A 25,765-nucleotide genomic window follows, 5' to 3' on the forward strand; every position below is an offset into this window, starting at 1 on the left:
GGTGAGTTGAAGACAGATCTCTCTACATTTGAAAATTGAAAAGCTTGAGGGTGGTTCTTTTTTTGATGTGCCACATTTCATCTCTCCCACAATTTGCTTAGTCACAAAACACTGGACAATTTTTCCAGCAGTGGAGTTAAAAGAACAAATGTTAATCAAAATGTCAACGTATTTGTGTGTTTGCAGGTGATTGGGATGTGGGCAAGGCACCAATACTGCACACCCTTCCTCATGGCTGCAGGGCTCTCCTGATTACCTAGAGATTATGATTCAGGAATGCACAGAAAACTTTAGTTTGTGAATGTAGTAGGGGAGGAACGACGTGTGTATCTCTCTGTATTTGGCACTGCCCCACAGAAGTTAAAATAAAACGTTGGCGAGCAGCCCCTGCTAACTGTAGCTCAGGTACCCTGCCCCAGAGGCGCCGCAGCCTGCTAACAGGTGTTCCTATGGCCTCACTCCCCAGCTCTCACAGCTACGCCGTTTGCTTTGCGTTTCGGCCCGCGCCCGCGCCGCGCCCGCGCCCCCCCCCCGGCAGAGGCCGGGGCGACGTTCGAACCCGCGGGGGCCCCCACGCCTGCACGCTCGCTGCGTGGAGTGCCGGGAGCTGTAGTCTGCCCGCCGCGCTGCATGCCGGGAGTTGGCCTCTAGACTCCGTGGAGGATGGGGGCGGACTCGGGCTGCTCCATTTTGTCCCCATTGGAGGGTCGGCCAGGCAGCGCGCGGGCGGATCCCGGCGCTGCCCTGCCCCTGCCTGCCTAAGAAGCCGGGGTGGGGCTCGAGCGGGAGGTGGTGCTGTAGCCAAGCCCTGCCCCAGCCGCAGCCCCGAGTCCCGGCTTCTTCCCTCTGCCTGGCGCGGGGCGAGCGTCTCTCCCGGGGGCGAGGCCCCGTCTCCCCGCGGCAGCGGCTCCATGGTGCCTGCAGCAACAGGCAGGACGCGGAGGAGGCGCCCCCCGGGGGTCCCGCCCGCCCCAGCTCCGGGCGCCCCGCGGCCGCCGGCCTGACAGGCCCCAGCGCCGGGCGCGGCGGCGGGAGGATGGCGGGCCAGCTGGTGATCCTCAACGTGTACGACATGGTGAGTGCGGGCCGGCTGCGCCGCGCCCCGGGTGGCGCCCCCAGCCCCGGGATCTCGCTGCTCGCCTCCGCGGGACTCGGCTTCCGGCGAGCGCCGCGGGGCCGGAGCAGCGCCGCTCTGCGCTCGGGCCCCGCGTCAGCCCGGCCGGGCGGGGGTTGCTTCCCCGCTAGCAGGGCGCTGTGAAACGCGGGCAGCTGGGGTCGGCGCGCCACTTCGGCGGGGTTGCGCTGGTGGGGGGAAGGAGGGGCTCGCCGGGGCATCAACAGGTGGGAGAGAGTCGGGCGGGGGGCGATAGGCTTCGCTGCTGGCTGAATGCAGGCGCCTTAAGAGAGAGGACACCGTCTCTTGGCAGTAACAAGGGCGACTTGTGGTCCTATCTGACAAAAAACTTTGCTGTTCTAGTGTTGTGTTGAAGAACATAGTATTAATTTGGGATTTAGACTCCTCTTGACTTAGCAAAAGAACAAACGAGGGGAAATGATTAAAATGAAAAGGGTGGGGGGAAGAAACAAAAATGATCAAAGAAGGAAATTGGAAAAATAGGAATGACTTCAGAGCAAAGCAAACAAATCGGTACTGGTATAATTATAAAAAGAAAAGGAGTACTTGTGGCACCTTAGAGACTAACCAGTTTATTTGAGCATAAGCTTTCGTGAGCTACAGCTCACTTCATCGGATGCATACTATAATTATGTGACTTTGAAATGTGATGAAATGATGAGGCTCTAATGAGTTTAGATCTGGATGGGGTGAGAGAGAACTTTTGACTAAAAACATCAGACTAGATCCCCATGAAGTGGAAGCTTTCTGAGGGCTTGTCTATACTACCGTGTGGGGTCGATCGAAGATATACAATTTCAGCTACGCTATTCATGTAGCTGAAGTCAGTGTACTTAGATCTACTTACCACAGTGAAGACACCATGGTAAGTCGACAGCTGATGCTCTCCCATCGACTTCTGCTTGCACTCCTCTTTCTGGTGGAGTACCGGAGTTGACAGGAGAGCGCTCAGTGGCCGATTCATCGCGTGTGTACTAGATGCGATGAATCAACCCCTGCTGGATAGATCACTGCCTGCTGATCCGGCGGGTAGTGTAGACAAGCCCTTAGCCCTGATCTATACTGGGGGGGGTCGAGCTAAGATATGCAACTTCAGCTACGCGACTAGCGTAGCTGAACTTGGCGTATTTTAGGTCGACTTAAACTGGCTATGAGGACGGCGGCGAGTCGACTACTGCCGCTCCCTCGTCGACTTCGCTTCCGCCTCTTGCGAGCCCTTAGAGTGAAAGCTGAGCTTTCAGTTATTTGAAAGCTTGCATCAAATTTAAATTCCTTTATATAGGGCTCTAACCAGGAGAAAACCACAGTTTTGTGGCTGCTGATTCACAGAAAGTAGTCTTGATATTTGGGAAAACAATGAACATCTGAACGAACAACAGCATCTGAAGAAGTGGGTTTTTTACCCACAAAAGCTTATGCTCAAATAAATCTGTTAGTCTTTAAGGTGCCTCATTGTTTTTGTGGCTACAGATTAACACAGCTACCCCTCTTATACTTATTTGGGGGTGCTCTTAGTACACTGGATGTTCTTGGTTTGTTTGACCCAGGAGAGTAGGCCTGTCTTTCTCAAGTAAAGACTGGTCTGGTAAAGAGTCAGTTGCCACATCTTCTGAAGTATGCGTTTGGGATCATTGGACTAGATGAGACTTAGTGTTCTAACTTCTAGGGTGACAAACCTCGGAAGCTGACTGACTTTGGTTTCTCCTTTTGCCCTGCATCTCTTTTGATTTTTTTTATTTAAAGAAAGGATTATTATTTTGTGGGGTTTCTTTTCTCTTAAAAGGGATGGATGCTGAATTGGTGAGCAGTTGGTTCTGGTTCCTGTAGACTCACCAGTTCTGAATTTCCTGAATTATTTGTGCCAAAGTTTAGCATTATTTTTAAATTCTTTTGTATATTTCCTTATTTTTCTTAGACTGTGCATGATGATGGAGCTACTGTTCTTCACTAAGTTGCTATTCATTAAAAGTTTAACAAAGTACTAAGAATAAATAAATTCACCTGTAAAGCTGTCTTTTCTAACGTAAGGACAGTAAGTTGTTTCTTTACTCTGATGTTTTTGAAAGTTAAATTGAGCATTCCTTTTCAATCTGTCATAATAAACAGGATATGTTGGGGGGGGGGGGAGTTGTTGTTTTGTATGCTATTTCTGAAGGATCGGAAGTGCATAATACTCTTTCAGTATCATACCCATTTATTTCTTTAGATCAGGAGTTCTTAAACTGTTTCATGGTGTGACCACAACTTAATAGGGATTGATTTATGAACCACTTCCATCCCCTTTGCAGGCCCATGGAGACTACTCTCCCCTTTTTGGAATTGTGTAATTTCCATTTGACCTCAACAGCAATTGCTAAGTTGCTTAATGCTTTATTGGAAGGTACTCAGATGCTATGGAATCAAATGGTATGAGAAACTATATAGAATAGGAGACATGGATAAGTAATATGAGAAAACAGAGTGTTTTTTGTCTGGATTTAAGGCAGTTTCCAGCTAGAAATGAGAACCAGCACAGCCAGCTTGCCACAGACCACACACAGCTTGAGAATCTCTGCATTATCCTATAATCTTTTGTATTGGAATAGCAGGCATAGTTAAATAAAACTAGCTGGCAAATATTTTGGATAGGCTTTTCCCTAACACTAACTGCTGTATTGGTTTAAAGTGCACTTGTGAATCATAGAATATCAGGGTTGGAAGGGACCTCAAGAAATCATCTTGTCCAACCCCCTGTTCCAAGCTGGACCAATTTTTGCCCCGGTCCCTAAATGGCTCCCTCAAGGATTGAACTCACAACCTTGGATTTAGCAGGCCAATGCTCAAACCACTGAGCTATCGCTCCTTCCCTAAATTGTTTGATGCTCTAAGGATGAAGGCTCCTGATTGGGTTTTATTATTTGGCAGGCTAATCATTTTTACACAAAAATCTAGTACCACTGTCAAAGTGGAAACGAAGTGTTGCTGTGAGGGGGGACAGGTTCATATACTAGTATACAATGGGGAACCATCCTGCACTTGTAAAGCTAATGAACAAATTACATAATGGGATTGATCTTTGTTGCCAATTTCTTTAGTGCCACTACTTGTCACAGGAACAGATTTGCTTGGCAACCACAGGATTCATGATTGCTTTCAATCCTAGTTCTCTGTACCTCCAGTGGGTGAAGAAATAGCAGGCCTTGCTTGTACCTTGCATTTTGTTCTTTGAGTTCAGGAGCAAGGAAAAGACCTCTAGATACCTACATTGTGAATCCTCCTCTGATCCAGTGTAGAGACTAATTTGACTAAAATACACCCAGGCTCTTGATCTCTCTGGAGGGATTTTAAGCAGAATTGAAGATGCTTCGTTTTCTACCATGATGAGTCACTGTGTTAGAGGTAAAGGTTGGTTGGCTGTAGGGTGACCAGATGTCCTGATATTTGGGCCTTTTCCTTATATAGGCTCCTATTACCCCCACCCCCGTCCCGATTTTTCACACTTGCTGTCTGGTCACCCTAGTTGGATGTGAGTGGACATTTTGTGAATGCACATTCCTAACAGAGAACCACACAGACATTTTATGGTTGGATTCCATGCTGCTGGTTTAGAAGAGGCCATTCTGTCATACACTAGCAAGCTTCATAATTGCAATTCACCACTGTGGGGGAAGACTAGGCTTTAACTCGGCCAGTTTAGCATACATTAAGGGCAGTGAACCTTGTCTGAAACTTTTGAAACTTGTTGGCTAGAGTATGTGAACATTGCTCTCTTAAATCCTAGTCTAGACAAAACCATAGGGAGAAGCTCTCGGTAGCATGAAAGGGGTCCCTCCACCCCAGTATTAACACCTGTGCAGATCAAAGGAGATTAGGTCCCAATTTTCAAGGATCTTGCAATCTAAAAAGACACAACATACTTAGTCATTGCAAGGCCATGCAATACTTCCACCTTTTGATCAGACAGTCAAGTATATCTGTTTAACATACTCTTTTGAGTAATCTTTCATATGCTTATAACTTCCAGCTTTGTAACAGAAGACCTAATTTTTTCTGCATATCTTTTATGTGCAAAACTATTCAAATATTCAGAGTATCTCCTGAAACCCTTTTTTAAAAAAAAGACTCTGCAACTGGCTACTGACAGAGTAGAGTCTCTTCTAACACCTGAAAGCCTGTGTGTAGAAGTAAACAGGTAGTCTCATGTATAGGAGTGTGTTTTGAGATGGCTAGAAAAGTGCACATGTGCTTCCAACAATCCGTTCATCCTGGTTTATAGTAGCCCTCTGTTGTTTATTGAACTCTTGCATCACCTATACCTTTCCTTATTAGGTGTAGGCATGTATCCCCTGTCCTGATAGGCAAGGGGAACTTGCTCAGTTCCTTTAGAAGCCAGACTGGATAATGACCAGACGTAGGCCGTGTCTCTATACTGTGAGCTGGGGTGTGATTTTTTTTTTTTCCCCCCTCCTTGTATAAGCATATTTGTGCTAGCTCTCATGCAAGTATAAATACCAGAGTACCTGTGGTAGCATGAGTAGCGGCAGCAAAGGCATGGCTGAACCATACCGAGTACATAGCCTTTCATTTTGCTGTGTAAAATAGCTATCCTCTGGTGAGCCAGCAAATGCTGTTAATTGAATAACAGAAAATGCTGTTTGGTGCTATGGTTTCTGGACATCCCTTGGAGGCTTGTAAGGTCTTATTTGGGAAGATGCCTTAAGAAGGAAATTCCAAGAACCAGAGGCCAACAATCCTCTGCCACCTGGCTGATGTAGAAGAGGAATCAACCTCATTGATAGTCTGCATTGGTGTAACTAAGAGCCACATTTTCAGCCTGGCCTTGATTGCATGTGGAAAAAATGGAGGCCCAGTTATTATGCAAAGAAATGGAGCCCAGTATCTGAAAATCTGGCATAATGAACACAAAATATCAGGTACTTTAAATTCTCCTTTTAAATGTGTCTCAGTGGTGTGTTATGATGCTCTGTGCAATTCTGAACTCTTTCACCCTTATATGCAGCACAGTTGAACTAGTTAAGTATTTTTAAGGTTAACTCACCTAGAGTGAAAGAAAATAGCTTTTATTCTGAATATATTACTGACACCACTTTTTGTCCTATCCCGTGGTGGTATAACTATTATCCCAAACATATACTTATTACAGCTGTCTCCATCAGCAGCACTTCAGTAACACAGCCAGAGGTTAGGAGTCTATTACAGGAGTGGGTAGATGAAGTTCTGTGGCCTGCAATGTGCAGGAGGTCAGACTAGATGATCAGGATGGTCGCTTCTGACCTTGAAGTCCTGAGTTTTCCTACATTCATGGGGTGAATTCTTCAGACTGCTGCTGTTCATCCCTCACAGTTCATTTCTATATAATTAGGCACTGTCAATTGCCTGGTCAGAGCTTGGTTTCTCCTGTGGTTCCTGGCACAAAGCCCCTCATTCTTTTGTCACAAGTTGGTATTCCCATAACACCTTTTGGGCATAGGGGAGGCTGGATGTATGCCCCCCTCCTCAATTTCTTCTCAAAATGGGATGAGGAACATGCACTTCATCAGTTATCCCATTTTCCTAATTTTCCTTTATACACTTGTTGCCCTCCCAGCTACCGCAGAACCTTTTGGCCCAATGTTCCTTTCCTTGATAAAGGGACATAACACAGAAAATTACTTTCCTGCTATTTTAAGATAGTCTGATCCAAGTTGGGGAATGTTTCGTTTCTTATAGGCGCATATACATTCACTAAAACATTCATTAAATATACAGCATATTCTCAACCCAGTGCTATCCCAATATGCCTCAGCCGCTAAGTATTTCAGTGACCCAGTGTTCTCCATTGTGCAATACAGAATATCAAACAATACTGTGGGTCCATTCATGGAATAAGTTTCTTCAATATATGGGGTGGCTTTTTGGGTACCAAAAACATCTGGACCTTTCTGGTTGTAAAAGCTACTCTTCAGCAACATTACAATTCAGGATAGCTAATTGCCAGGTGCTGATGTCGAAATAAGACTACCTGAATTATGAGAAGTTTAATGGTTTTGTTGACCTTTTGCAACAGGAACACTGAGAACAGTTTAGCACTATAAGTGAAGGTCAATTCTTAGTAATGAGATGATCTTCCTGGCTTCAGTTGTCAGGTTTTCCACGTGGAGTAAAATTGAACATGGAAGATTTGTTTTGAGGGCCACAAGCTTTTCACAGATGACTTGCTTCGTACCCTAAAGAATGCTAGGGTAACATGTAGATCTTTAGAGAAATAAGAGAATTTATCAGGTCTCAACCAGTGCAAAGATCACATCCTGCTCAATTTCCTGCCTTCTGTAGACCATTGGCTCAGAAGTGGAGATTTTCTTTTTATTTTTTTTTTTAAAAAAGTATGCAAGGACCTCAACCGTATCATCCAAATGCCAATTCCGATGCTCAATCAAAGAGTCCGCTCAATCAAAGAGTCCACCCAATAACCAGTTTCTCGGCTGCATGACACTACCCCTTCATCCACAATTTGGGCACCACCTCTCTATTCCATTGAGCATGGGAGGCTATAACATTGGACAAATGAGTATTGGAGGCTATTATCAGGTTATATTATCCAGTTTACTTCCATCATGCCCCCCACTTCCCTGTCCCTCTTCAGGGACCCCCTCGTAATGATTTCCTGATGCAGGAAATCTCATTACTCCTAAGTCCAGGAACCATAGAACCACTTACTTCAACACAAGGGAAAAGGGCTCTATTCAGCATACTTTCTGATACCCAAGATAAACAAAAGGTTGGAGGCCAATTGAACAAGCATGTCAGACATCTGAACTTCAGGAAGGTACCTTAGCAGCTGTAATGATTATATACTTGTAATTTGATCACAATCCTTGCCAGTAGCAGGTCTTATTCCTCAGCCTGTCTTCTGCACCAAGGGTGTTCTCAACTCATAACAGTTGTAGATGCGTACCTATGTCATCTAGGAATGAGTCTTTCCTACCTTTATGATTGGCTCCTCAAAGGTTGGTCTCATCAAGAGGTGTGGTTGGCAGTTCAAACAACAACTTCACTGTTTCGAAGTGTAGATCTACAAATCTTAAGAAATCAATCTGGATCCCCTACACTGCAAATACTCTTCATAGGCGTGTTTCTTGGTTTAGTAACGGGCAGAGCTTAGCTCAGTCCTCAAGTTCCAGCAAGCACATGTCTGCAATTGCTGCGACATGTTTTTTGTGACACAACACCAGGTTGCATCTTAAGTGGCTCAGGACAGTTGATGTACCTGACGCACACAATCTGAACAAACGGGTATCTATACCCATCTGGGTCCTTCAGTCACTCATCTGGTGGGGGAAAAAACCTTCCAAGGTTTGTGTAGGAGTTCCATTCAACCAGAATCCCTGAACAGTCATGTTAACATCAGATGGTTCCCTCTTGGGATTGAGAGCACATTTAGGTCCTCACAGTCCAAGGCAAATGTGCAAGCATTGTTCCTGTTGTGACCATCAGTCTGTTGGAGTTAAGAGCAGTCAGAAATGCTTTCCTTCACTTTCTTCTCTTGCTCAAAAACAAGTCCATCAAGATAACGACAGACTGCACAGTTTGTATGCATTATCTCAACCATCCGGGTGGAGTGGGTTTTTTCTGTGCCCCCCCCCCCCCCCCGCGCGGGTGCTGGGTCCCAGTCTGAATGTTCTGCAACTACAAGCATGTTTCCTAATAGCTCTCAAGACTAGAGGAGGCCTTGTTCATCAGGAGTACAAAATGTACATTTAAATAGCAGAAAGGAATCTACAAGACACACTTACCTTCAGAAGTGAAGGTATCTCTCGTATAACTGGTGACATCTTTGATCTGTTCAATCATTTCTTTCCACAATATTGGATTACCTGTTGACACTGAAGATGTCAGGTCCTTCTGTGAGTTCCATTAAAGTTCATTTGGTGGCAAAAAACATCTCTGCTTGTGCTAATAGAAAGCTTCTGAATATTTGCTTCATGTGACCGGTGAGATTCCTGAAAGGCCTTATGAATCTTTCTGCAGATTAGAGCCCCTACCCCACATAACAATTTCATGAAACTGCCATTTGAGCCACTAGCTACATACTCAGTGCTACATTTGTCTATGAAAGACCTTTTTGGTGACCATCGCTTCTGCTTAAATGGTTGGGGAGATGAGGGCTCAAGGGCGGACCCTCCATTTACTGTGTTCTCCAAGGAGAAGGTGTCATGGCCCAATCCAAAATTTTTACCTAGATTTTTTTTTCTCAGTTTCACATAAACCAGTTTTGTTTTCTAAGCTGAAAGAGTCTGCACAGGAGTCTGCTTCCCATACAATGGATGTTGAGAGAGCATTAGCCTTTTACTTGGACAGAACAAGGCTTTTCAGAAAGAACCCCTAGATTATGTGTCTGTTGCAGATAGTTCTCGGGGAGCCTTTATCTCCACCTAGAGACTAACTGGATCTGTAGATGCATTATTGCCTCTTTATGGTTCTGCTGAGGTTCCACCTTCCCTGCAAGTGACTGTGCATTCTACTAGATCACAATCTAGCTCTGTAGCCCTACTCAAGATTGCTCCAGTTGCTGAAATATGCAAGGCTGCAGTATGGTGCTCGGTGCATATATTTTTCCACCCATTATACTTTGGTTCATGCTGCAAGATGAGATACTGCAGTAAGCAACACAGTTTGTTGTTCTGTGATGGACTTCCTCTCCCTTTCCTCCCCCCCCCCCCCCCCGATGCTCCCACCTCCCTAAGGGGTTACTACTAGGAAGTCACCAACAGGGATGCTACTTGAAGGAGAGGTTACTCACCTTGTGCAGTAACTGGAGTTCAAGATCTGTGTCCGTGTGAGTGCTCCACTACCCTCTCTCTCCTCTCCTCTGCTTGAGTTTTCTCTACAATGTTTTGTGGTAGAGAAGGAGTCGAGGGCAGTCAGCACTACATAACCTCAGTATGGGGCACAAGGATATGTAGGGCACATGCGCAGGCCGAACGGGTACTGCTACCAAAAATCTCCAATCAAAGACGCAAGGTGTGTGTGTTCCTGAAGTGGAGCACCCGTAATGGGACACATCTTGAACTCAAGTTACTGCATGTGGAGAGTAACCTCTCAATTTTTTTAAAAAAGGCTATCTAAAGGCCCCAGTCCATAAGTACATAAGACTACATGTTAGATGTCTCTTACTCCTGGGGGAATTCTGCACATGTGCAGAATTTATGTCCCCCGCAGATTTCTTTGCTTCCCTGCAGAAAAATGACTTGCTGATGGGGAAGCAAAGGGAAGCCATGAACGGTTATGTGACCCTCCCTAGCAGTGTGTTTCAGGTGCCCAGGGCAGCTGTCAGGTAAATCACTATGGGGCAGGGGGAGGGACTGGGGAAGACCTGGTTGGTGGCTCCTACCCTGTGCCAGGCTCAGTTGCTAGTCCTGGCTGGGCTGGGGAGGACGGGACTTCTTCTTTCCCTGCACAGCATCTGCAGCTGGGTCAGACCCACCCCCAGATTTCTCCCTCCGCTGCAGGAAGGTCTGCAAACTCTCTTTCCCCCTGCTTCCTGCACTCATTGCTCCTCAGCTGAAGGGGGAGGGATCCCTGTACAGGGAGCTGCTCCCCCATCCATACAACCACCATGCATCCAGACCCCCTCATATCCAGACCCTCCCACTGAGCCTCACCCCCACCCTCCACTCACAACCCCTCCCCCCAATGAGCCCCACTCCCCCAGCACCTGGACCACCCTGACGAGCCACCAGGATCCCCACCCCACTGAGCCCCACTCTTCCAGCATCTGGACCCCTCCCCCCCCCACACTGATCCCCAGCCACCTTCACCTGGACCCCCCTGCAGAGTCCCATTACCCTTGCACCCAGAATCCCCCAACAAGCCCCTATGTATCCTGCTTCCCGCCCCCCGCCTCATACCCAGATCCCCCACTGAGCTGCCTGCACCCAAATTGCCCTACACTAAGCCTCTCCATACTTGGATCCTGCCTTGCTGAGCCTGCCTGCCCACACCTGACATGGAGGACCCTGGGGTGTTTCTGGGGCAGTCCCTATCCTTGTTCTGTGTCAGGGTTGGGTGTAGCCTCACCACTGAGCCCATGTCCCCGGTGGAAGCTGCACAGCGATCTCCCACCTCTGTGCAGCCAGTGGCCTGGGCTCCCTAATGCCATGCTGGAGCCTCCACATTTATTTGACAAATTTGCAGAATTTTAAAATTCTGCACACAGTATTTAAATTTTTTTTGGCACAGAATGTGTGCCCTCAGGAGTAATCTTAACCTTTTCTGCAATTGTAATGAAAATGTGAACTTTTGGGAGTCTTTTGCTTATTGTTTGTATCCAAAGTAATATTCTGTCTTTCTCTGTCAGTTAAGATTTAAATGATTAAATCTACAGTTCTAGTATTGATGGACGCTATGAAGAAAGTAGCTACAGCAATGTAACTATAGTATAGTTTTGTGATGCAATGTCTAGAATTTTTCCCTTATCCCAGTGGCAACTTCAACTAATGTGCATCTACTAGAAGAATTCTTAATAGAGCTGTTGGAACAAAAATATTGAATATTAACCCTGCTAAGTTGATGTAAATCAGCGTTGGTGTTTTAGAATACAATATTCCTTTTTTACTGTGACAAAATACACTTCCCTGAATGTGAAAATGAATCAGGTTCATATAATGGAGGTGAGGAATTATATTTATTGGATTGTTTTGGGATTCTAGAATTTACAAGGACACTCTGACCAGTCTTTGTCCATTTTTCACCCCATATTTTAGGTACTTCGAAAGGATTGTACGCAAGTTATTTAACACAGGCTGCCAACAGCTTTACAGTACTTTGCAATCCCCCACATCTCATTTATTCTTCATGGGAGTTAAAAGGAATCTTGTTCAGGCAGAAAATGTGACCAAGCTTTCAATGGCAGGTAGAGATAAGTAGTAATTATGCATAATTACTATTTCTGTGGAAAACTAATTCTATCTTGCTGGAAGTCTTTAATGGAGATATAAGAATTTCAGTAAGACTGGAGGTAGGGTAATTGAATTACAATGTGCTTTGTGCAGTTTTTGTAAAACTCACAATTGTGCAGGTAATCACGATTGCTCAATAATTGTTGTTAGAGCACTCAACATATTTATAAAGTTTAAGGTACTATAACTGTGCTAAGTGAGGTCTGCACAATTGATAGGATGCTTGACAGACCGAAAGTATCTAGGATGCGGCCATAACGAGGTCATACTGCCTACCTGTTTTTTGCAGGGGCTGGTATTGAAGCCTTGCAATCTGATTCTATTTTTGTCTTCCACTGCCTTATACTAGAATATGGATGAAAGTCATTCTGTGTGATGGTTTTCATTATGCTTGCAATTTAAACCGCAGCTTACGGTTGTATCTCAAAAAATAACTGTAAAGTCACCCTCTTGAACACTAGAGCAGCTTGTTTGTTTGATCATATTGGTTTTATTTTGCTACAGTTTTTCATTAGCTTTTATTCCTGTTACCCGTGTAGAGCACAGCTATGAGAGAATGAGATGAATTCTGTTCTGGCCTGGACACCAGAAATGTTAACTGAACTGTGTTTTGCAAAATCTTCCTTTGCTATTGATAGTTGGACCTGCTTGACACAGATCTCATAGCAAGTTTTACAGGGTTGACCATTTCAAAAAAATTTGCTTGTACACAAATATGGCTGCTTACTGCTGTGGCTTTTGGCGAGTGCCACATTTCAGCTTATTTGTGGCCAGAAGTGCCGTTTGTTAATTTTATCCTGCCCTGCGCCAAAAAAAAAGTGCAGATATCACTATAAATGACAGTTGAGACCAGTTTGTCTTGACTGTAGAAACCAGCACAATCCTACTTTTGCTCATGCTTTTCCTTAACAAGAAATATGAAATCATGACCATGCTCATACATGCCAGTTCGTATAAAAACTTTAACTGCTTCTAGCACATTCCATCTGAGAGATTTTATTTATGTGCAACACAGTGGCAAGAGCAACTATTTAGATCTTGGAATTTTGATTGCTCACACACGTCCTTTTTAAAGTAGAACTTAATGGAATTAGTGAAATCCATGGCTGTAAATTTTAATAGTGTGTTCTGTAGCTGACTTTCCAAAGAATGATTACATAGGTTCACTGAATGTTCAGCTCTTGTGCTTTGGTAGTCAGGACAGATAATTCAGATCAATTTTGTACCCAAATATAAATTATTTGTACTGGAAACTCATTTGAACTTTTTTTCTTTTTTCAGTATTGGATGAATGAATACACCTCCTCCCTTGGAATTGGAGTATTCCATTCAGGAATAGAGGTATATGGCAGAGGTATGTACATTCAGGAAACTTTAAATTTACTCTTCATTCTAGGTAAACACTTTGTATCCAAAACCATCTTTCATGTATGCCACCAATGAGGCAGAAGTATTGTCTGGTTCCCATATCTTGTTTGTCATATTTTTGTTCTCTCCCTGCAACAAACCTTGAACACGAGTCATCTGGCTATCCACTCACGTGCTTCCGTGTAGCTGTGCAACTGTTAAAAAATAAGGAGCCAACTAATTATAGTGGTATTAATTTGGATTTAGAACTCTTAATTGTGATTAATGTTAATACAGTCCTATGATGTGTTTCCTTCCTGAATAAGATAACAATTCTCCAGTGTGATAGGCCATGAACAGACTAGGACAATAGATTGTAATTTTAAAAGTGTTAACAAACATGGTTTTTTAAACAGGACTCTCATCTATTGTAGACAAAGCACTTCTTATTTAAAAATGTCATATGATCACGGGTAACCATAAGATAAGGGTGTGTTGTGAGTTTGGGGGAGAGGACGGGAGCATGAGGTTACAGTTTAGTCTCCCTCAGAGCATAACCTAGTCTTTTGTGTTGTGTACTGTATAGCATTTTCTTTATTCTGCAGAGACAGAAGGAAGTTCCTTGTGAAAGATAATGGAGTTTCACTTAGTGTGCTATGTAATATTTTCCTTTTTAACTCTGTGTTTATGCCAGCAGATATGAAGCACAGACTTTAGATCTGGGTACTTTATCTTGTTTTTCTTCTAGTTAAAGAAAAGAAATTTTAAATGTAATAAAGTAAAGAATTTAAATCTGTAAATCAAGAGATTCAAACACCAAGCTTGGTACAGTAATGCTAACTGCCAAATTACATTTCCTTTGTATCTTGTAGAGTAAGGCATAAATAATTTGAGGTGCCAGTCGTCCAAATATTTATGCACATGCTTGAAGTTAAATATATTTTTAGGTGTTGTTGAGATTAGGATGTGAATATTACACATGCCAGTGTCCTAGAATACACTGTGCAAATTTAATGTGAACATATTTGAATTTTGATTCTTTCTCTTAGTTAAAATTGGTAATCTTAACTATTCATTAGTAGATCTCTGCATTTATTTCTCTTGCAGGCACGATGTTTGATTTTTTTCAGTTTAAGATCTTTATGAAGAAATTGACCTTCACTTACTGGTCATTCAGTAATCTGGGCTACACATCTGATTATTATTTATTTGTGCAGGCTGTATTAAATTCTGAATTTCTCTTTCAGAATTTGCTTATGGTGGTCATCCTTATCCTTTTTCTGGAATATTTGAAATTTCTCCGGGAAATGCTGCTGAACTAGGAGAAACATTTAAATTTAAGTAAGGAAGGTGTTTTTGTTTTGACTAAAAAAGTGGAACGACTAAAACTTTGCTTTATTGCATTAATTCCTGAGTTTTTGTCAGAGGTCTAATCTGATCACCCAGGGCGGATAGTATTTCTCTGCCAGGGGGTCATGAAAGGAAGCTGGGGGGAGTTGCGAGGCATTGAAATCTTAAGCAAAGAATCTCTTACCTGTGTACCCCTATTGTTCAAGATTAAGTATTCTTCAGTCCTCTCAAAATACCCATTATATAAATGTATTGTTAAATATTGTACTTACGTAATAAATATAAGATGTCATGTAATCCTTTTCCTTTGAATAAGGTGTAGCCAACTGTTGTCGTAGTTTCTTCAGCACTCACTTTTAAATCAAGACTGAATGCTTTTCTAAAAGAGATGCTCTAGGACTTCTTTTGGGGAAGTTCTATGGCCTGAGTTATACAGATGGTCAGGCTAGATGATCAGTGGTCCTTTCTGGCCTTGGAATCTGAAACACTGAGAGGCTTCCCACCTCTTGTCTCTATTCCCACAGTACTGTTAAGGTTTCCTTGGCACTACCTCCAGCAGCTGGCTCTCATCTTCTGCTCACTTGCTGTGTGCTAGCTGCCTTTTAAAAGATCTGGGAAACAGAAATTGTATTCTACTCCAAAAAGAGTGGGGTCTCAAAGACTATAGTTCTGCTTAGCTTAATGAGAGGACTGCTACTGGAGAAGGGGAGACCGTCTGTATGGAGGACATTAAGAGTGGGGCATGGGAGGAAGAACGTAAAAGAGAATAGAAGGGTAACCACACACAACTGGGGTGCACTACCACATCACCCACAGAGCAGTGGGAGAACAGTAGTTTCTTGTGTCTTAAGTTTTGGAAGCATTGTCACCCTATTATCTCTTCTTGTTTTTAGAGAAGCTGTAGTTCTAGGCAGTACTGACTTCATGGAAGATGACATAGAAAAAATTGTAGAAGAGCTTGGAAAAGAATTTAAAGGAAATGCCTATCACTTAATGCACAAAAACTGTAATCATTTTTCTTCAGCTTTATCAGAGGTAAACAAACATGGGCTTTGTACCTTTCCGCAAAACTGCTTTTTAAATGGTTGGACAGCATCAGTATTTTCTACCTGTCGTGTAGATTGTGTGTACCTTTTATTTGCCATTTTATTTTTCTAACATTTTTAGGTAAATCTCTCCCTTGTTTCAGGCATAATGATTATGCTTATGTCCAAGACTTCAGTGCCAACAGAGCTCAGTAAATTAACTTTATTTGAATGCTACCAATGTACTTATCTCATTATGAAAATAAGACCCAGTCACTACCCCAAAGAGACTACATTCCCAAGTCCGATACATAGTACAGTGGTTGTTAGTATAGGTTTGAAATGGCTTAGGAGTCCTGAGATCATTGCTGAAAATGGGATGGATGACTTTTAAATTAAATGAATTGCAACAGCAAATCCTCAAACATGGAACTCTTCTGATAAGCTTGATGTCTTTTCAAACGTAAATGTGCTGGTGTGTTTCATATTAGAAATGAAATAACAAAATATTTGAAGTTCCAGAAAATCACCTTAAATCTAATGCTGTCTCCTCAGCCACTTATAGGTCAGAAACTCCACTTTTATCCTCTCTGAACCAGATCCTCCCCTCACCCTAAACTGGTGTTATGTGAGTATAAATCCACTTACTCCAATGAAGATACTCCTGATTTTCACTGGACAGAGATAAAGGATCAGAGTTACACTGTTTATGGAATCTTACCTCAAAATTACTTGTTTCCATCACTTAGTTTTCTGTGCAACCTTCTACTGAGGCTTGCATTTCAATGCTTAATTATTTTACCGCTAATCAAAGCGCTCCAAAAGAGGAATAATTTCCTATATAAACCCTCGTGGAACTTATTACTTTTTAAAAGACTAAACTTAATAAAATCTGCAGTAAAACTGTTCCAGTTTCAAAATGCAACTGAGAAGTCAAATGTCAGTTATTTGTGTACATGCAGTCCTAACTGTGTCTGCTTGTGCATGTATGGAGTGCAATCCTGGCCTCCCTGAAGTCAATAGGTGTTTTTCCATTGACTTCAGTGGGACAAGGATTTCATCCATAGTCTTTAATTACATGATCACATAACTTGTGCTGCACCCCATACAGTGTGCAGTGAATAAGACAAAGGTACGTAATGAAAAGCAGGATTTAATTAAGACAAACGCTGTTCAGTTATAATAGTGCAAATCAAGGTAGAACTCCTGACAGAAATTAACTTGTTCCAAATTTTCACTGGAGTAAGTGAAACCAGAATTGGACATTGTGAATGAGAGAGAGCTGCTCCCATTATATAGTGAGGATAAAAATTTAGTATAGTTAACTTTATATTAAAAATGCTTATTTTTACCGAACCTTCATAAGGAAAATAACATCTGTTGAGGGTAATTGTGTGGTGTGCAGCTCTCGTCTTCTGTTTTGATAAACTTAAACATTGCACATATGAATCATTTACTGGGCAGCATTTAGCTTATTCACTGAATGAGACAATGGTCCTCTGTATGATCATGTCACTGAAAGCTATCATAATAAATGTATGCAGCTGGGCAGAGTTAAGTTTAAGTATACAAATATAGCTTTGATGTTTTCTGTCTCTTGTGAGCTTTCTTTTGTGACATTAATTGGTGGCTTTAATTTCTTTTAGTTTTATAGAAAAATCTATACGAATAGTGAGCTTTTTCTTTATCTTCTACCTTACTTCTGAGGAATTCTCTACAGATATAAAACTTACACTAAACGCTGATATCATTACAGTGCTTTGTGTGAGATTTCTGAAAAGATGATTGGGTATTTTTGCCAGTTTAGACAGATTCAGCTCTTAAACGAGAAGCATTACTCTTGTTCGAAGTGACATGGGCGTCTACACCATCCACAGGAATGTTCTTTTTGATCTGCCTACCAAAACAACTTCCTTGCTTTAGTGTGTGTGTGTGTGTGACTGACTCATTAATGTTTTTGATGTAAGCCTGTAGGATGCTGTAGTTGGGACTTGAAGGAGTTCATTTTTTCTATACAACAATCTATCTACTTTAGTCCGTTCGTGATTTAACTATAAGGCAAACCCTAATCCCCTCTTTCTTTTTAGATTCTATGTGGGAAAGAGATTCCACGTTGGGTGAATCGCCTCGCCTATTTCAGCTCTTGTATACCATTTCTCCAAAGCTGCCTACCGAAGGAATGGCTTACTCCTGCAGCTCTTCAATCTAGTGTCAGCCAGGAACTACAGGAGGAGCTGGAGGAAGCCGAGGATGCTGCAGCAGCTTCCCTGTCAAACTCTGCATCGGGATCTAGGACTGGACGCCACACCAAACTATAAATCTCTCTCCAAAGTAACACATAATTCTAAACACTTCAGTTGAATATCTCCAGCAATTGACTTCATAACTCAAAATTAGAGAGCTGACTTTAACATTCCTTTTGTATGAAAAATGGCTCTCTCCACCTCCAAGACCCAGTTATTTCAGCTCAGGATTATATATGTAGTGAAAAGAATCACTGGGAGACAGGGGAAGACATTTGTGTGAAGCCACTCTTTTTTTTTTCACTTTCACCTGTTCTATGAACTTGAATTTACATAACAGATCTTGTATAAAACAACTGAAATTATTTGTTTACAGTATTGTGTACTGCTGTTTACAAGTCCTGTGTGGACTCCTGCCACCATGAAAGAAGAGAAACTCTGAGCTCAGTTCATTCCTGGTGTAACTCAAAAGGGCAGTGGAGTGTCACCAGTGGTAAATTTTGTCCAGTATCTTCATGAATTAGGAAGGTAAACTTCCTCCACTTCTGACAGTTGCCAGAGATAAATATAGCAGAAATGGTTAAGTACTGTATATGTGAACAGGGTACAATACATTTAGAGTGGTTGATATAAAAAGGTAGATTGGCTTAGTGTGTAACAAACTGTTACTAGAAGTATGACCTCCACATTAACTAAAGTGTGGAGTTTTGCACATATGAGGGGAGAGTTTGTGTAACTACAATCCGCGTTGTGTTTACACATCTGATCCATAGCATCCTATTTCAATCATATAGTCATTACATTTCTAAAAGGTGCCCCATATTCCTCTTTATTTTAAATTCTGTTTGAGTAGAGCTGTAGAATCACTTTGAGTATCACCAGTTCAAACTGTCACACATCAGGTCACACTGTCTGGTTTATTTAATTTAAAATGTGGAACAATAGGATTAAGAACACTAGTACTTTGAATTGGTTTGTATGCTTCATGTAACATTGGACAGTGTAATACATAACACATGGATGGGTTGGGAATGGCCATACTTCCCGTACTCATGATTGCTTTATTTGAATTCTGTAACCATTCCTAACTCATGAAAACAAAATATGAATTATTCCCTGCTAGATACTCATACTTCCATACACACACGGTAAGGAGAAGTTGATTTTATTCATTATCTCCATCTGTGGCATTAACTTTGTCATATGCATTGAAGATTACATACACTTACGTATACACACGGCAGAACTCCACTAATCTGCATGTGTTATTACTCCCGTCTCAAGTTGGCAGATGTAATAATTATTTTAGAAAATGACAGACTCTTGCTGGTACATCATGGATTATAATTAAAGCTAAATTATAATTAGTGATCGGCATATGTTATGGAATGCCTTATTCTTTTTATTGTTCACTTACTGCATTTTGAACGTTAATTAGAAACTTGCAGTGGTTCCCCCAGTCACTGGTATAAATCAGTGAGGTTCTCCACTCTATATAGAAATACAGTAGCAAAAGATGGGAGTCTGACTGTTTTTTATTAGATTTGTTGCCTTAAGGAACTTTCAGTAAACTACAAAAAAAAAACCAAACCCAAAACTGAACACCATTTATAAACGTATCAGTTCACACAGACCTGCATTAAACAACTTTTATAAATTTTTCAGGGTGTCACTAGATTTGCTAAATGTAACTTACGTTAGAGTAAGGACTTGTTGCAATAAGCTAAATGAAAATGCTGACTTTATTTTTGTTAATAGCTAAATCTGCAGGTGCTGGGACAGCACCATACTTTAGGTTACAAATACAAACCTTTGGCAAGTAGTGCCACTTAACCTTTCAAAAGTGCAGATTAGGCTACATCATTCTATTTATAACTTCCAGGAGGACCCAGTCCAATTCCTGTTGAAGGCAGTGGAATTGCTGCTACTGGCTTCAGCAAGAGTTGGATTAGGCCCTATGGAAAAACAATTTGCAAACTTGAATTGGGTTCCTGTTTGAGGTAATTATGTGTTAATACCATCAAAAGAGAGGCCAGATGAAATAGCTTGTAAAAAATTGATGTGTTCAGTTCTGAACACAATCTATAGAAATCACACACGGCTATTTCTGGAGAAAATGAGGTGCCATAATCTCATTTAAAAGTAGTGTTTTGTTACATATTTTACTCTCTCTCTCAGGAAGTAACAAGTGGTGGCAGCTGACAAATCTACTGTGACAGCAATGTCCCTGAGTGACTAGTCTGAGTATGATTATTTAGACTTCAGAAGACACAAATTGACTTTCCACGTTGATTTTTTTCATGTTTAATTCTGAATTGAGGTCAGTGTTACTTTCTCTAGTGAAAGTGAATAGGGTGGTTTCTAGTCAATAAGGATAATTGAAGTAAATAAAGCACTACAGACAGTTAAGACAATAGGAAATTGGTGGTTTCTGCCTCAGATCTAGAGCTGAGGTGGTAATCTCTTGGCAAAGCAGGTTCTTGTTTTCAGCTCAGGGTTGAGACCATGGGTTGGGGCTTTGTTTGTTTGTTTTTTCCCGATCTAGCATGTATTGTAGCTTTTCTTAGGGTTTGAAAGAAACACAACTGGTTTTCATTGCTACCTAATTTTTATGTACCAACATCAGATTTTTAGGCTTCTAATATACCCACAGCACTGCCACAAATCTCTCTACTTTCATAAAGTGACAACTGCAGCATGTACAATGCAAGAAACAAAGTACAGATACACAGCACAGTTTTTATTGGAGTAAAACTTAATATTTTTTATAAAGCAGACTGGTTGGAAAGTTTGTTACAAAAATATGCTCATGTTGTTGGTAGTTGTACAGATGAAGATATCGTCATGTGTTCGACTCTGTTTTGTTTCAAGCCCTCCATTCACTTTTTCCATCCTGTGGAAAAAAAATTGACATCTGAACCCTGAAGTCTATTCCGTATTGCATCTTAAAGTGATGGTACTGTTATCTCTGATCATGGACTCTAAACTCAGTCTCCACTTGATGCCTAAAAAAACACCCTGCCAACGGTTGCTCTCATTTGTTAGCAATAGTGCAAGTTACCTTTCACCAGCATTACTGCCAAGCAGGGAATTACACTTTTAGTCAACTAGTGATCACACTGTGTACTAGGAATTGAACACTCCAAAAGGCTGCGAGAATGCTGGACACCTGGAGTCTTTCCATCATAAAACGGGTAGCAAAATAATTCATTGCATCAGGGTTCTAATCTGTTTCCTTTCTGGTTTTTTAATTTTCTGAAAGATAGTACTTTTGATACATACTGTATCTTTAATTACAGAAAGTCACTTTTGTTTAAGATGCCATTTTTTCAGTGAGCCAAAAATATCCAATGTACTGTCAGTGCACAACAATAACTTCAAAATGATTTGATAAAAAATGCAGTTGGTTTTCTTTTAAACCTTGCAGTGCAACTCTAATCACAGGTGAGACGTGAAAAATTTCACTCTTGGAAGGTGGTTACAAGTTGTTGAATCTTCACAGACAGATTTTTTGTAAACTTGAATTCAAGTTTACTGTAATTCATAGTGTTTGTATAAACTATTCAGAGATTTGACTTTTGTTAGCTTCTTGACATGTCAAGGTGTCTATCATGTTAAACTTAGTCTTCAGTTTATTAAAAATACTTTTATAAAAACTACTATTTATCGTATTCTTTACCATTTTCCAAATATTTTTGGTTGAGATTTTGTCTGATCAATACTGCAATATTAGCTCATCACTTTCTGACAACTTGCAGTTTGAACAATGGGGTTCACCTCAGCTTGGCTAACCAGAATGGTCTATGCTTTAACCTTCAGTTGTCTATGCCAGTAGTCCCCAAACTTTTCATGGTAGTGACCCCATTACCCCTGTCTGCACACCCCCAGGAGTAGGGCCATGGTTCTGGGGGTGGGGCCACAGCTGGGGGCAGACCATGGGCTGGAGCCGGGAAAGGAGCTGAGGGTCAGGGCCAGTGGCTGGGAGCCAAGGCAGGACCAGAGCAGAGTGGGGCTGGGTGATCCTCCCTGCTTCCCATGGGGGCTGGCCCAGGCTTTTCTGTGCCCCCTGAATGTTCCTCTGTGCCCCCCTAGGGAGGCATGCACCACAGTTTAGGGACCACTAGTCTGTGCTAACTGAAGGACTTCCTATGCTGTGTTCCAGTTGACTAATAAACCCAACTGTTTTGACAACAGAGTGTCACTGCAATTGCTTTGTGAAATGCATTAATCCCTGGAGCATGTACAAGTCTATCTCAACTGGACTCTGAACAGAGCTCACAATGTGAAATAGGAGTGCTGACAGCCCAGAGGTCCAGTCTTAGGAGGCAGTGAAGCTGCATGGCTTACAGGGGAGGAAGAGGCGAGACCCTTAGGCAGTCTGGCACACTGAAGGGATTCCTCTGATAGACTTCCAAAGCTGGGGCTGTACTGATCCTATAGATTCCCAATCTAAATGTACAGCAGTCATAATTCCTTCAGTACTAAAGTCATAAAAGCCAAATGAAGATGTCCCACAAGTTTTAACTGGTGGAACTTTAGAGGTTGTGGTGGTTAAATGTGAAATCTGTTCAAAATCTTTGTATGTATTGCCTGAGAGGAGAATGCAGTTACATTTCTGAGAAACAGAAATTTGGTATGTGGCTCCACATTTTAAAGGTCTGTTTATTAGTATTGGGACATGGCACTGTCTCTTGATATGTGGAGTTTTGTGAAGATCTCTACTTTGAAAAGGGATGTAATGTATTGTGACAAAGTTCCTCCTCTGCCTTGGTGGGTCCTCTGCTTTTTGGGGGGATTTGCTCGCCTCAGGGCAGCCCTCAGTTTGGCCATTTCTGCTAAAGGTTCAAACCTGCCATTCACTCAGCTAACCATCACTGGCCAGCATGGGGGAAACTGAGAACGATCTCTGTTGTCCCACCTAGTGGGTCAGGAACAGGCCCGATCCCTTTCCAAACTAGACCTTCCCTTCTGGTGTTTCTCACAGACCAGGTCAACTGCTCCTGTGTCAGATATGGAGTTGGGGGGTCCACCCTCTACACTGGGTTCCAGCCCAGGGCCTTGTGGATCACAGCTGTCTATAATGTCTCCTGGAACAGCTGTGCAACAGCTACAACTCCCTGGGCTACTTCCCTATGGCCTTCCCCCAGCACCTTCTTTATCCTCACCACAGGATCTTCCTCCTGAAGCCTGATCATGCTTGTACTCCCCAGTCCTCCAGCAGCACACCTTCTCACCCCCTGCTCCTTGTGTGCCTTCCACTAACTGATGGGTCCTGATTTAAACCAGGCATCCTGATTATCCTGCCTGCCATAATTGATTCTAGTAAGTTCTTAATTGGCTCCAGGTGTCTTAATTAGCTTGCCTGTCTTAATTGGTTCTAGCAGGTTCCTGATTGCTCTAGGGCAGCCGCTGTGCTGGTCACTCGGGAAACAGAAAACTGTTCATCCAGTGGACAGCATATTTGCCTTCTACCAAACTTCTGTACCCCCCTGGTCTGGGTCTGTCACAGTATATAAATGTAATACAGGCCATACTTGGTCAGACCAATGGTCCATCTATCCCAGTTTCCTGTCTTTCGGCAGTGGCAAGTTCCAGATGCTTCAGCAGAAATGAACAGAACAGGGCAGTTTTAGGGTGATCCTTCCCACCTTTCTGTTGCAACTTCCAGCAGTCAGATTTAGAGCCACCCCAAACATGGGGTTGCATCCCTGACCATCTTGGCTAATAGGTTCATGGAGGATAGGTCCATCAATGGCTAATTTTTTTTTTAACCCAATTATTCTTTTAGCCTTCACAGCAACCCTTGGTAATGAGTTTCACAGGTTGATTGTGCATTGTGTGAAGTACTTCCTTATGTTTGGTTTTTAAACCTACTGCTTATTAATTACTAATTAGCCCCTGGTTCTTGTTAGTGATATTTACCTCTTCACATTTCTCCACACCATTCATGATTTTATAGACTATCCTATGCCCTCCCTCACTCCTTAGTTGCCTCTTTTCTAACCTGAACAGTCCCAGTCTTTTTAATCTCTCCTCAGATAGAAGCTGTTCCATTTCCCTAATAATTTGTTGGCCTTCTCTGTACCTTTTCCAATTCCAATAAATATATAATACTTTGAGATGGTGCGACCAGGGTGGATTTGATTTAAATCACTAGTCAGGAAGACTCTATTTAATCATGGATTTTTTACATAAAAGTGCATTCTTGTAGGTTGTTATAACCTTAATACATATTCTTCACAACTCAGAGATAGATGTAGGCTTCATTTTTAGAAGGTACACTATACATTTTAAAAATTATTTATTTTGAAAACTTTTCAGATTAGTTTTACAGCTCTATCAGAAAATGAATGAATGTTTGGTTTTTTCATTTACCAAAGGTAACTGAAGCAGATAGTTCACCTCCCAATGACTTCATAAATATCTCTAAATCAGCAGGTTAATCACTAATATTTGCAGGATTTTCTTTCCATACTGTATTCAGAGGAGAACATCACCAAACAGACATTTACATTTTTTTATTAAACTAAAACAACGTTAGGTATTCTGGATTTTTTTTTCTTCAACAGCAAACATTTCAACAAAATAAGCATATGAATTTTTGAATTTAGTTAAACATTCAAGTTTTTTAAAATCAGGGATGTTTTTGTTAATTGTTTTTAACTAAAATAGTTAAATGAAATATTTAAAAAAAACAAAACAAATTAAATAGACTGTCAGCCAGGTCCACATGAGAAACTTAAAATATTGGCTTCTGCAGCTAACTCAGTCATCTTCACCTTCATTTTCCTGTTTCTTCATAATCTGGAAAAGAAAAAACAAGCTTTCCTGCTTTTTCAGGTCCCAAACGATCTCTCAATTTGGAATGAATTAGTCCAAAGGAAGAAAAATATTCTTTCTACGCCGGCAGAAGTAGCTACTGCTGTTTAAAAGTGAGATTATCACTTCAACAGTCTTTGAATCCAAGTGCTTAAGTGACTTTCACCAGTTCACTGGTGTGACTTTCTTTAAAACATCATCAGCAAAACATATTTCTTGAATGGTTCACCCTTAGTGCTGAAGTTTATTATACTTGGCATTATGGAGAAATGATTGCTGGATGTCCATGTCATAGCCAACTCCTCTTCTTCAGCAGTTAAGGTTTGACCCCGATACCAAGTACTGAGAATATTTGCAAGAAAATGAGCTGGAGATAGTGCTTGTCCCATTTCGGTTTTTTTAATGCTTGTAATTTAACTCGGTCATTGCATATTTCTCCTTTTAAGATCTCAGTCAGTTCCTTCCAAATTTCAACCGTGTCAGCAATAAAACAGCTATTTCCCTGCATTTTGTTCAAGGCTACGGAAATAGGCTTCAGGGTACTCAGCATGTGTTCAACATTTCTCTTAAGCCCAACGTTGAGAACTTTGGCTGTGACAGTGACATCTATTTTTTTCCATGATTTTGTTCACAAACTCATCAGATTAGGCCAGCACTTGATATAGTGCTCAAAACAGTCCACTACTGAGTTCCATCGAACAGCTTGTGGGAGAGTTCGCTTGGTTCCTCCCACTTTTTTCAGAGCAGCTGCTGCAAAGTGGTTGTTAACGGAAGTATTTTGCAATTTTAGCAACATTAGCCTTTATTTCTGGAACACTGAAGTCTTTGCCTAGGAGGTGCATCAAATGAGCACTGCAATCATACGTTATTAGCTTGGGACTCTCTTCTAAATCATTTCTTCTCATCTTG

General features: G+C 41.8%; 1 protein-coding gene across 2 annotated transcripts; it reads left to right on the top strand.

Moving 5' to 3' along the window:
* Positions 1-976: 976 nt before the first annotated feature.
* DESI2 (desumoylating isopeptidase 2) lies at positions 977-21,600 on the top strand. 2 transcript variants are annotated; one of them, XM_074947065.1, is made up of 5 exons: positions 977-1,075; positions 13,354-13,426; positions 14,667-14,760; positions 15,663-15,804; positions 17,882-21,600. In XM_074947065.1, the coding sequence occupies exons 1-5, from the start codon at positions 1,037-1,039 to the stop codon at positions 18,110-18,112; spliced, it is 579 nt and encodes a 192-aa protein (XP_074803166.1). In that variant the 5' UTR covers positions 977-1,036; the 3' UTR covers positions 18,113-21,600. The 2 variants fall into 2 exon arrangements, with proteins under 2 accessions (XP_074803166.1, XP_074803167.1); XM_074947066.1 differs by lacking the exon at positions 977-1,075 and adding an exon at positions 11,979-12,026.
* The last annotated feature ends 4,165 nt before the right edge of the window (positions 21,601-25,765 follow it).

Source organism: Natator depressus, chromosome 3 (genome assembly GCF_965152275.1).
Source record: "Natator depressus isolate rNatDep1 chromosome 3, rNatDep2.hap1, whole genome shotgun sequence".
Classification (NCBI taxonomy): Eukaryota; Metazoa; Chordata; order Testudines; family Cheloniidae; genus Natator; species Natator depressus.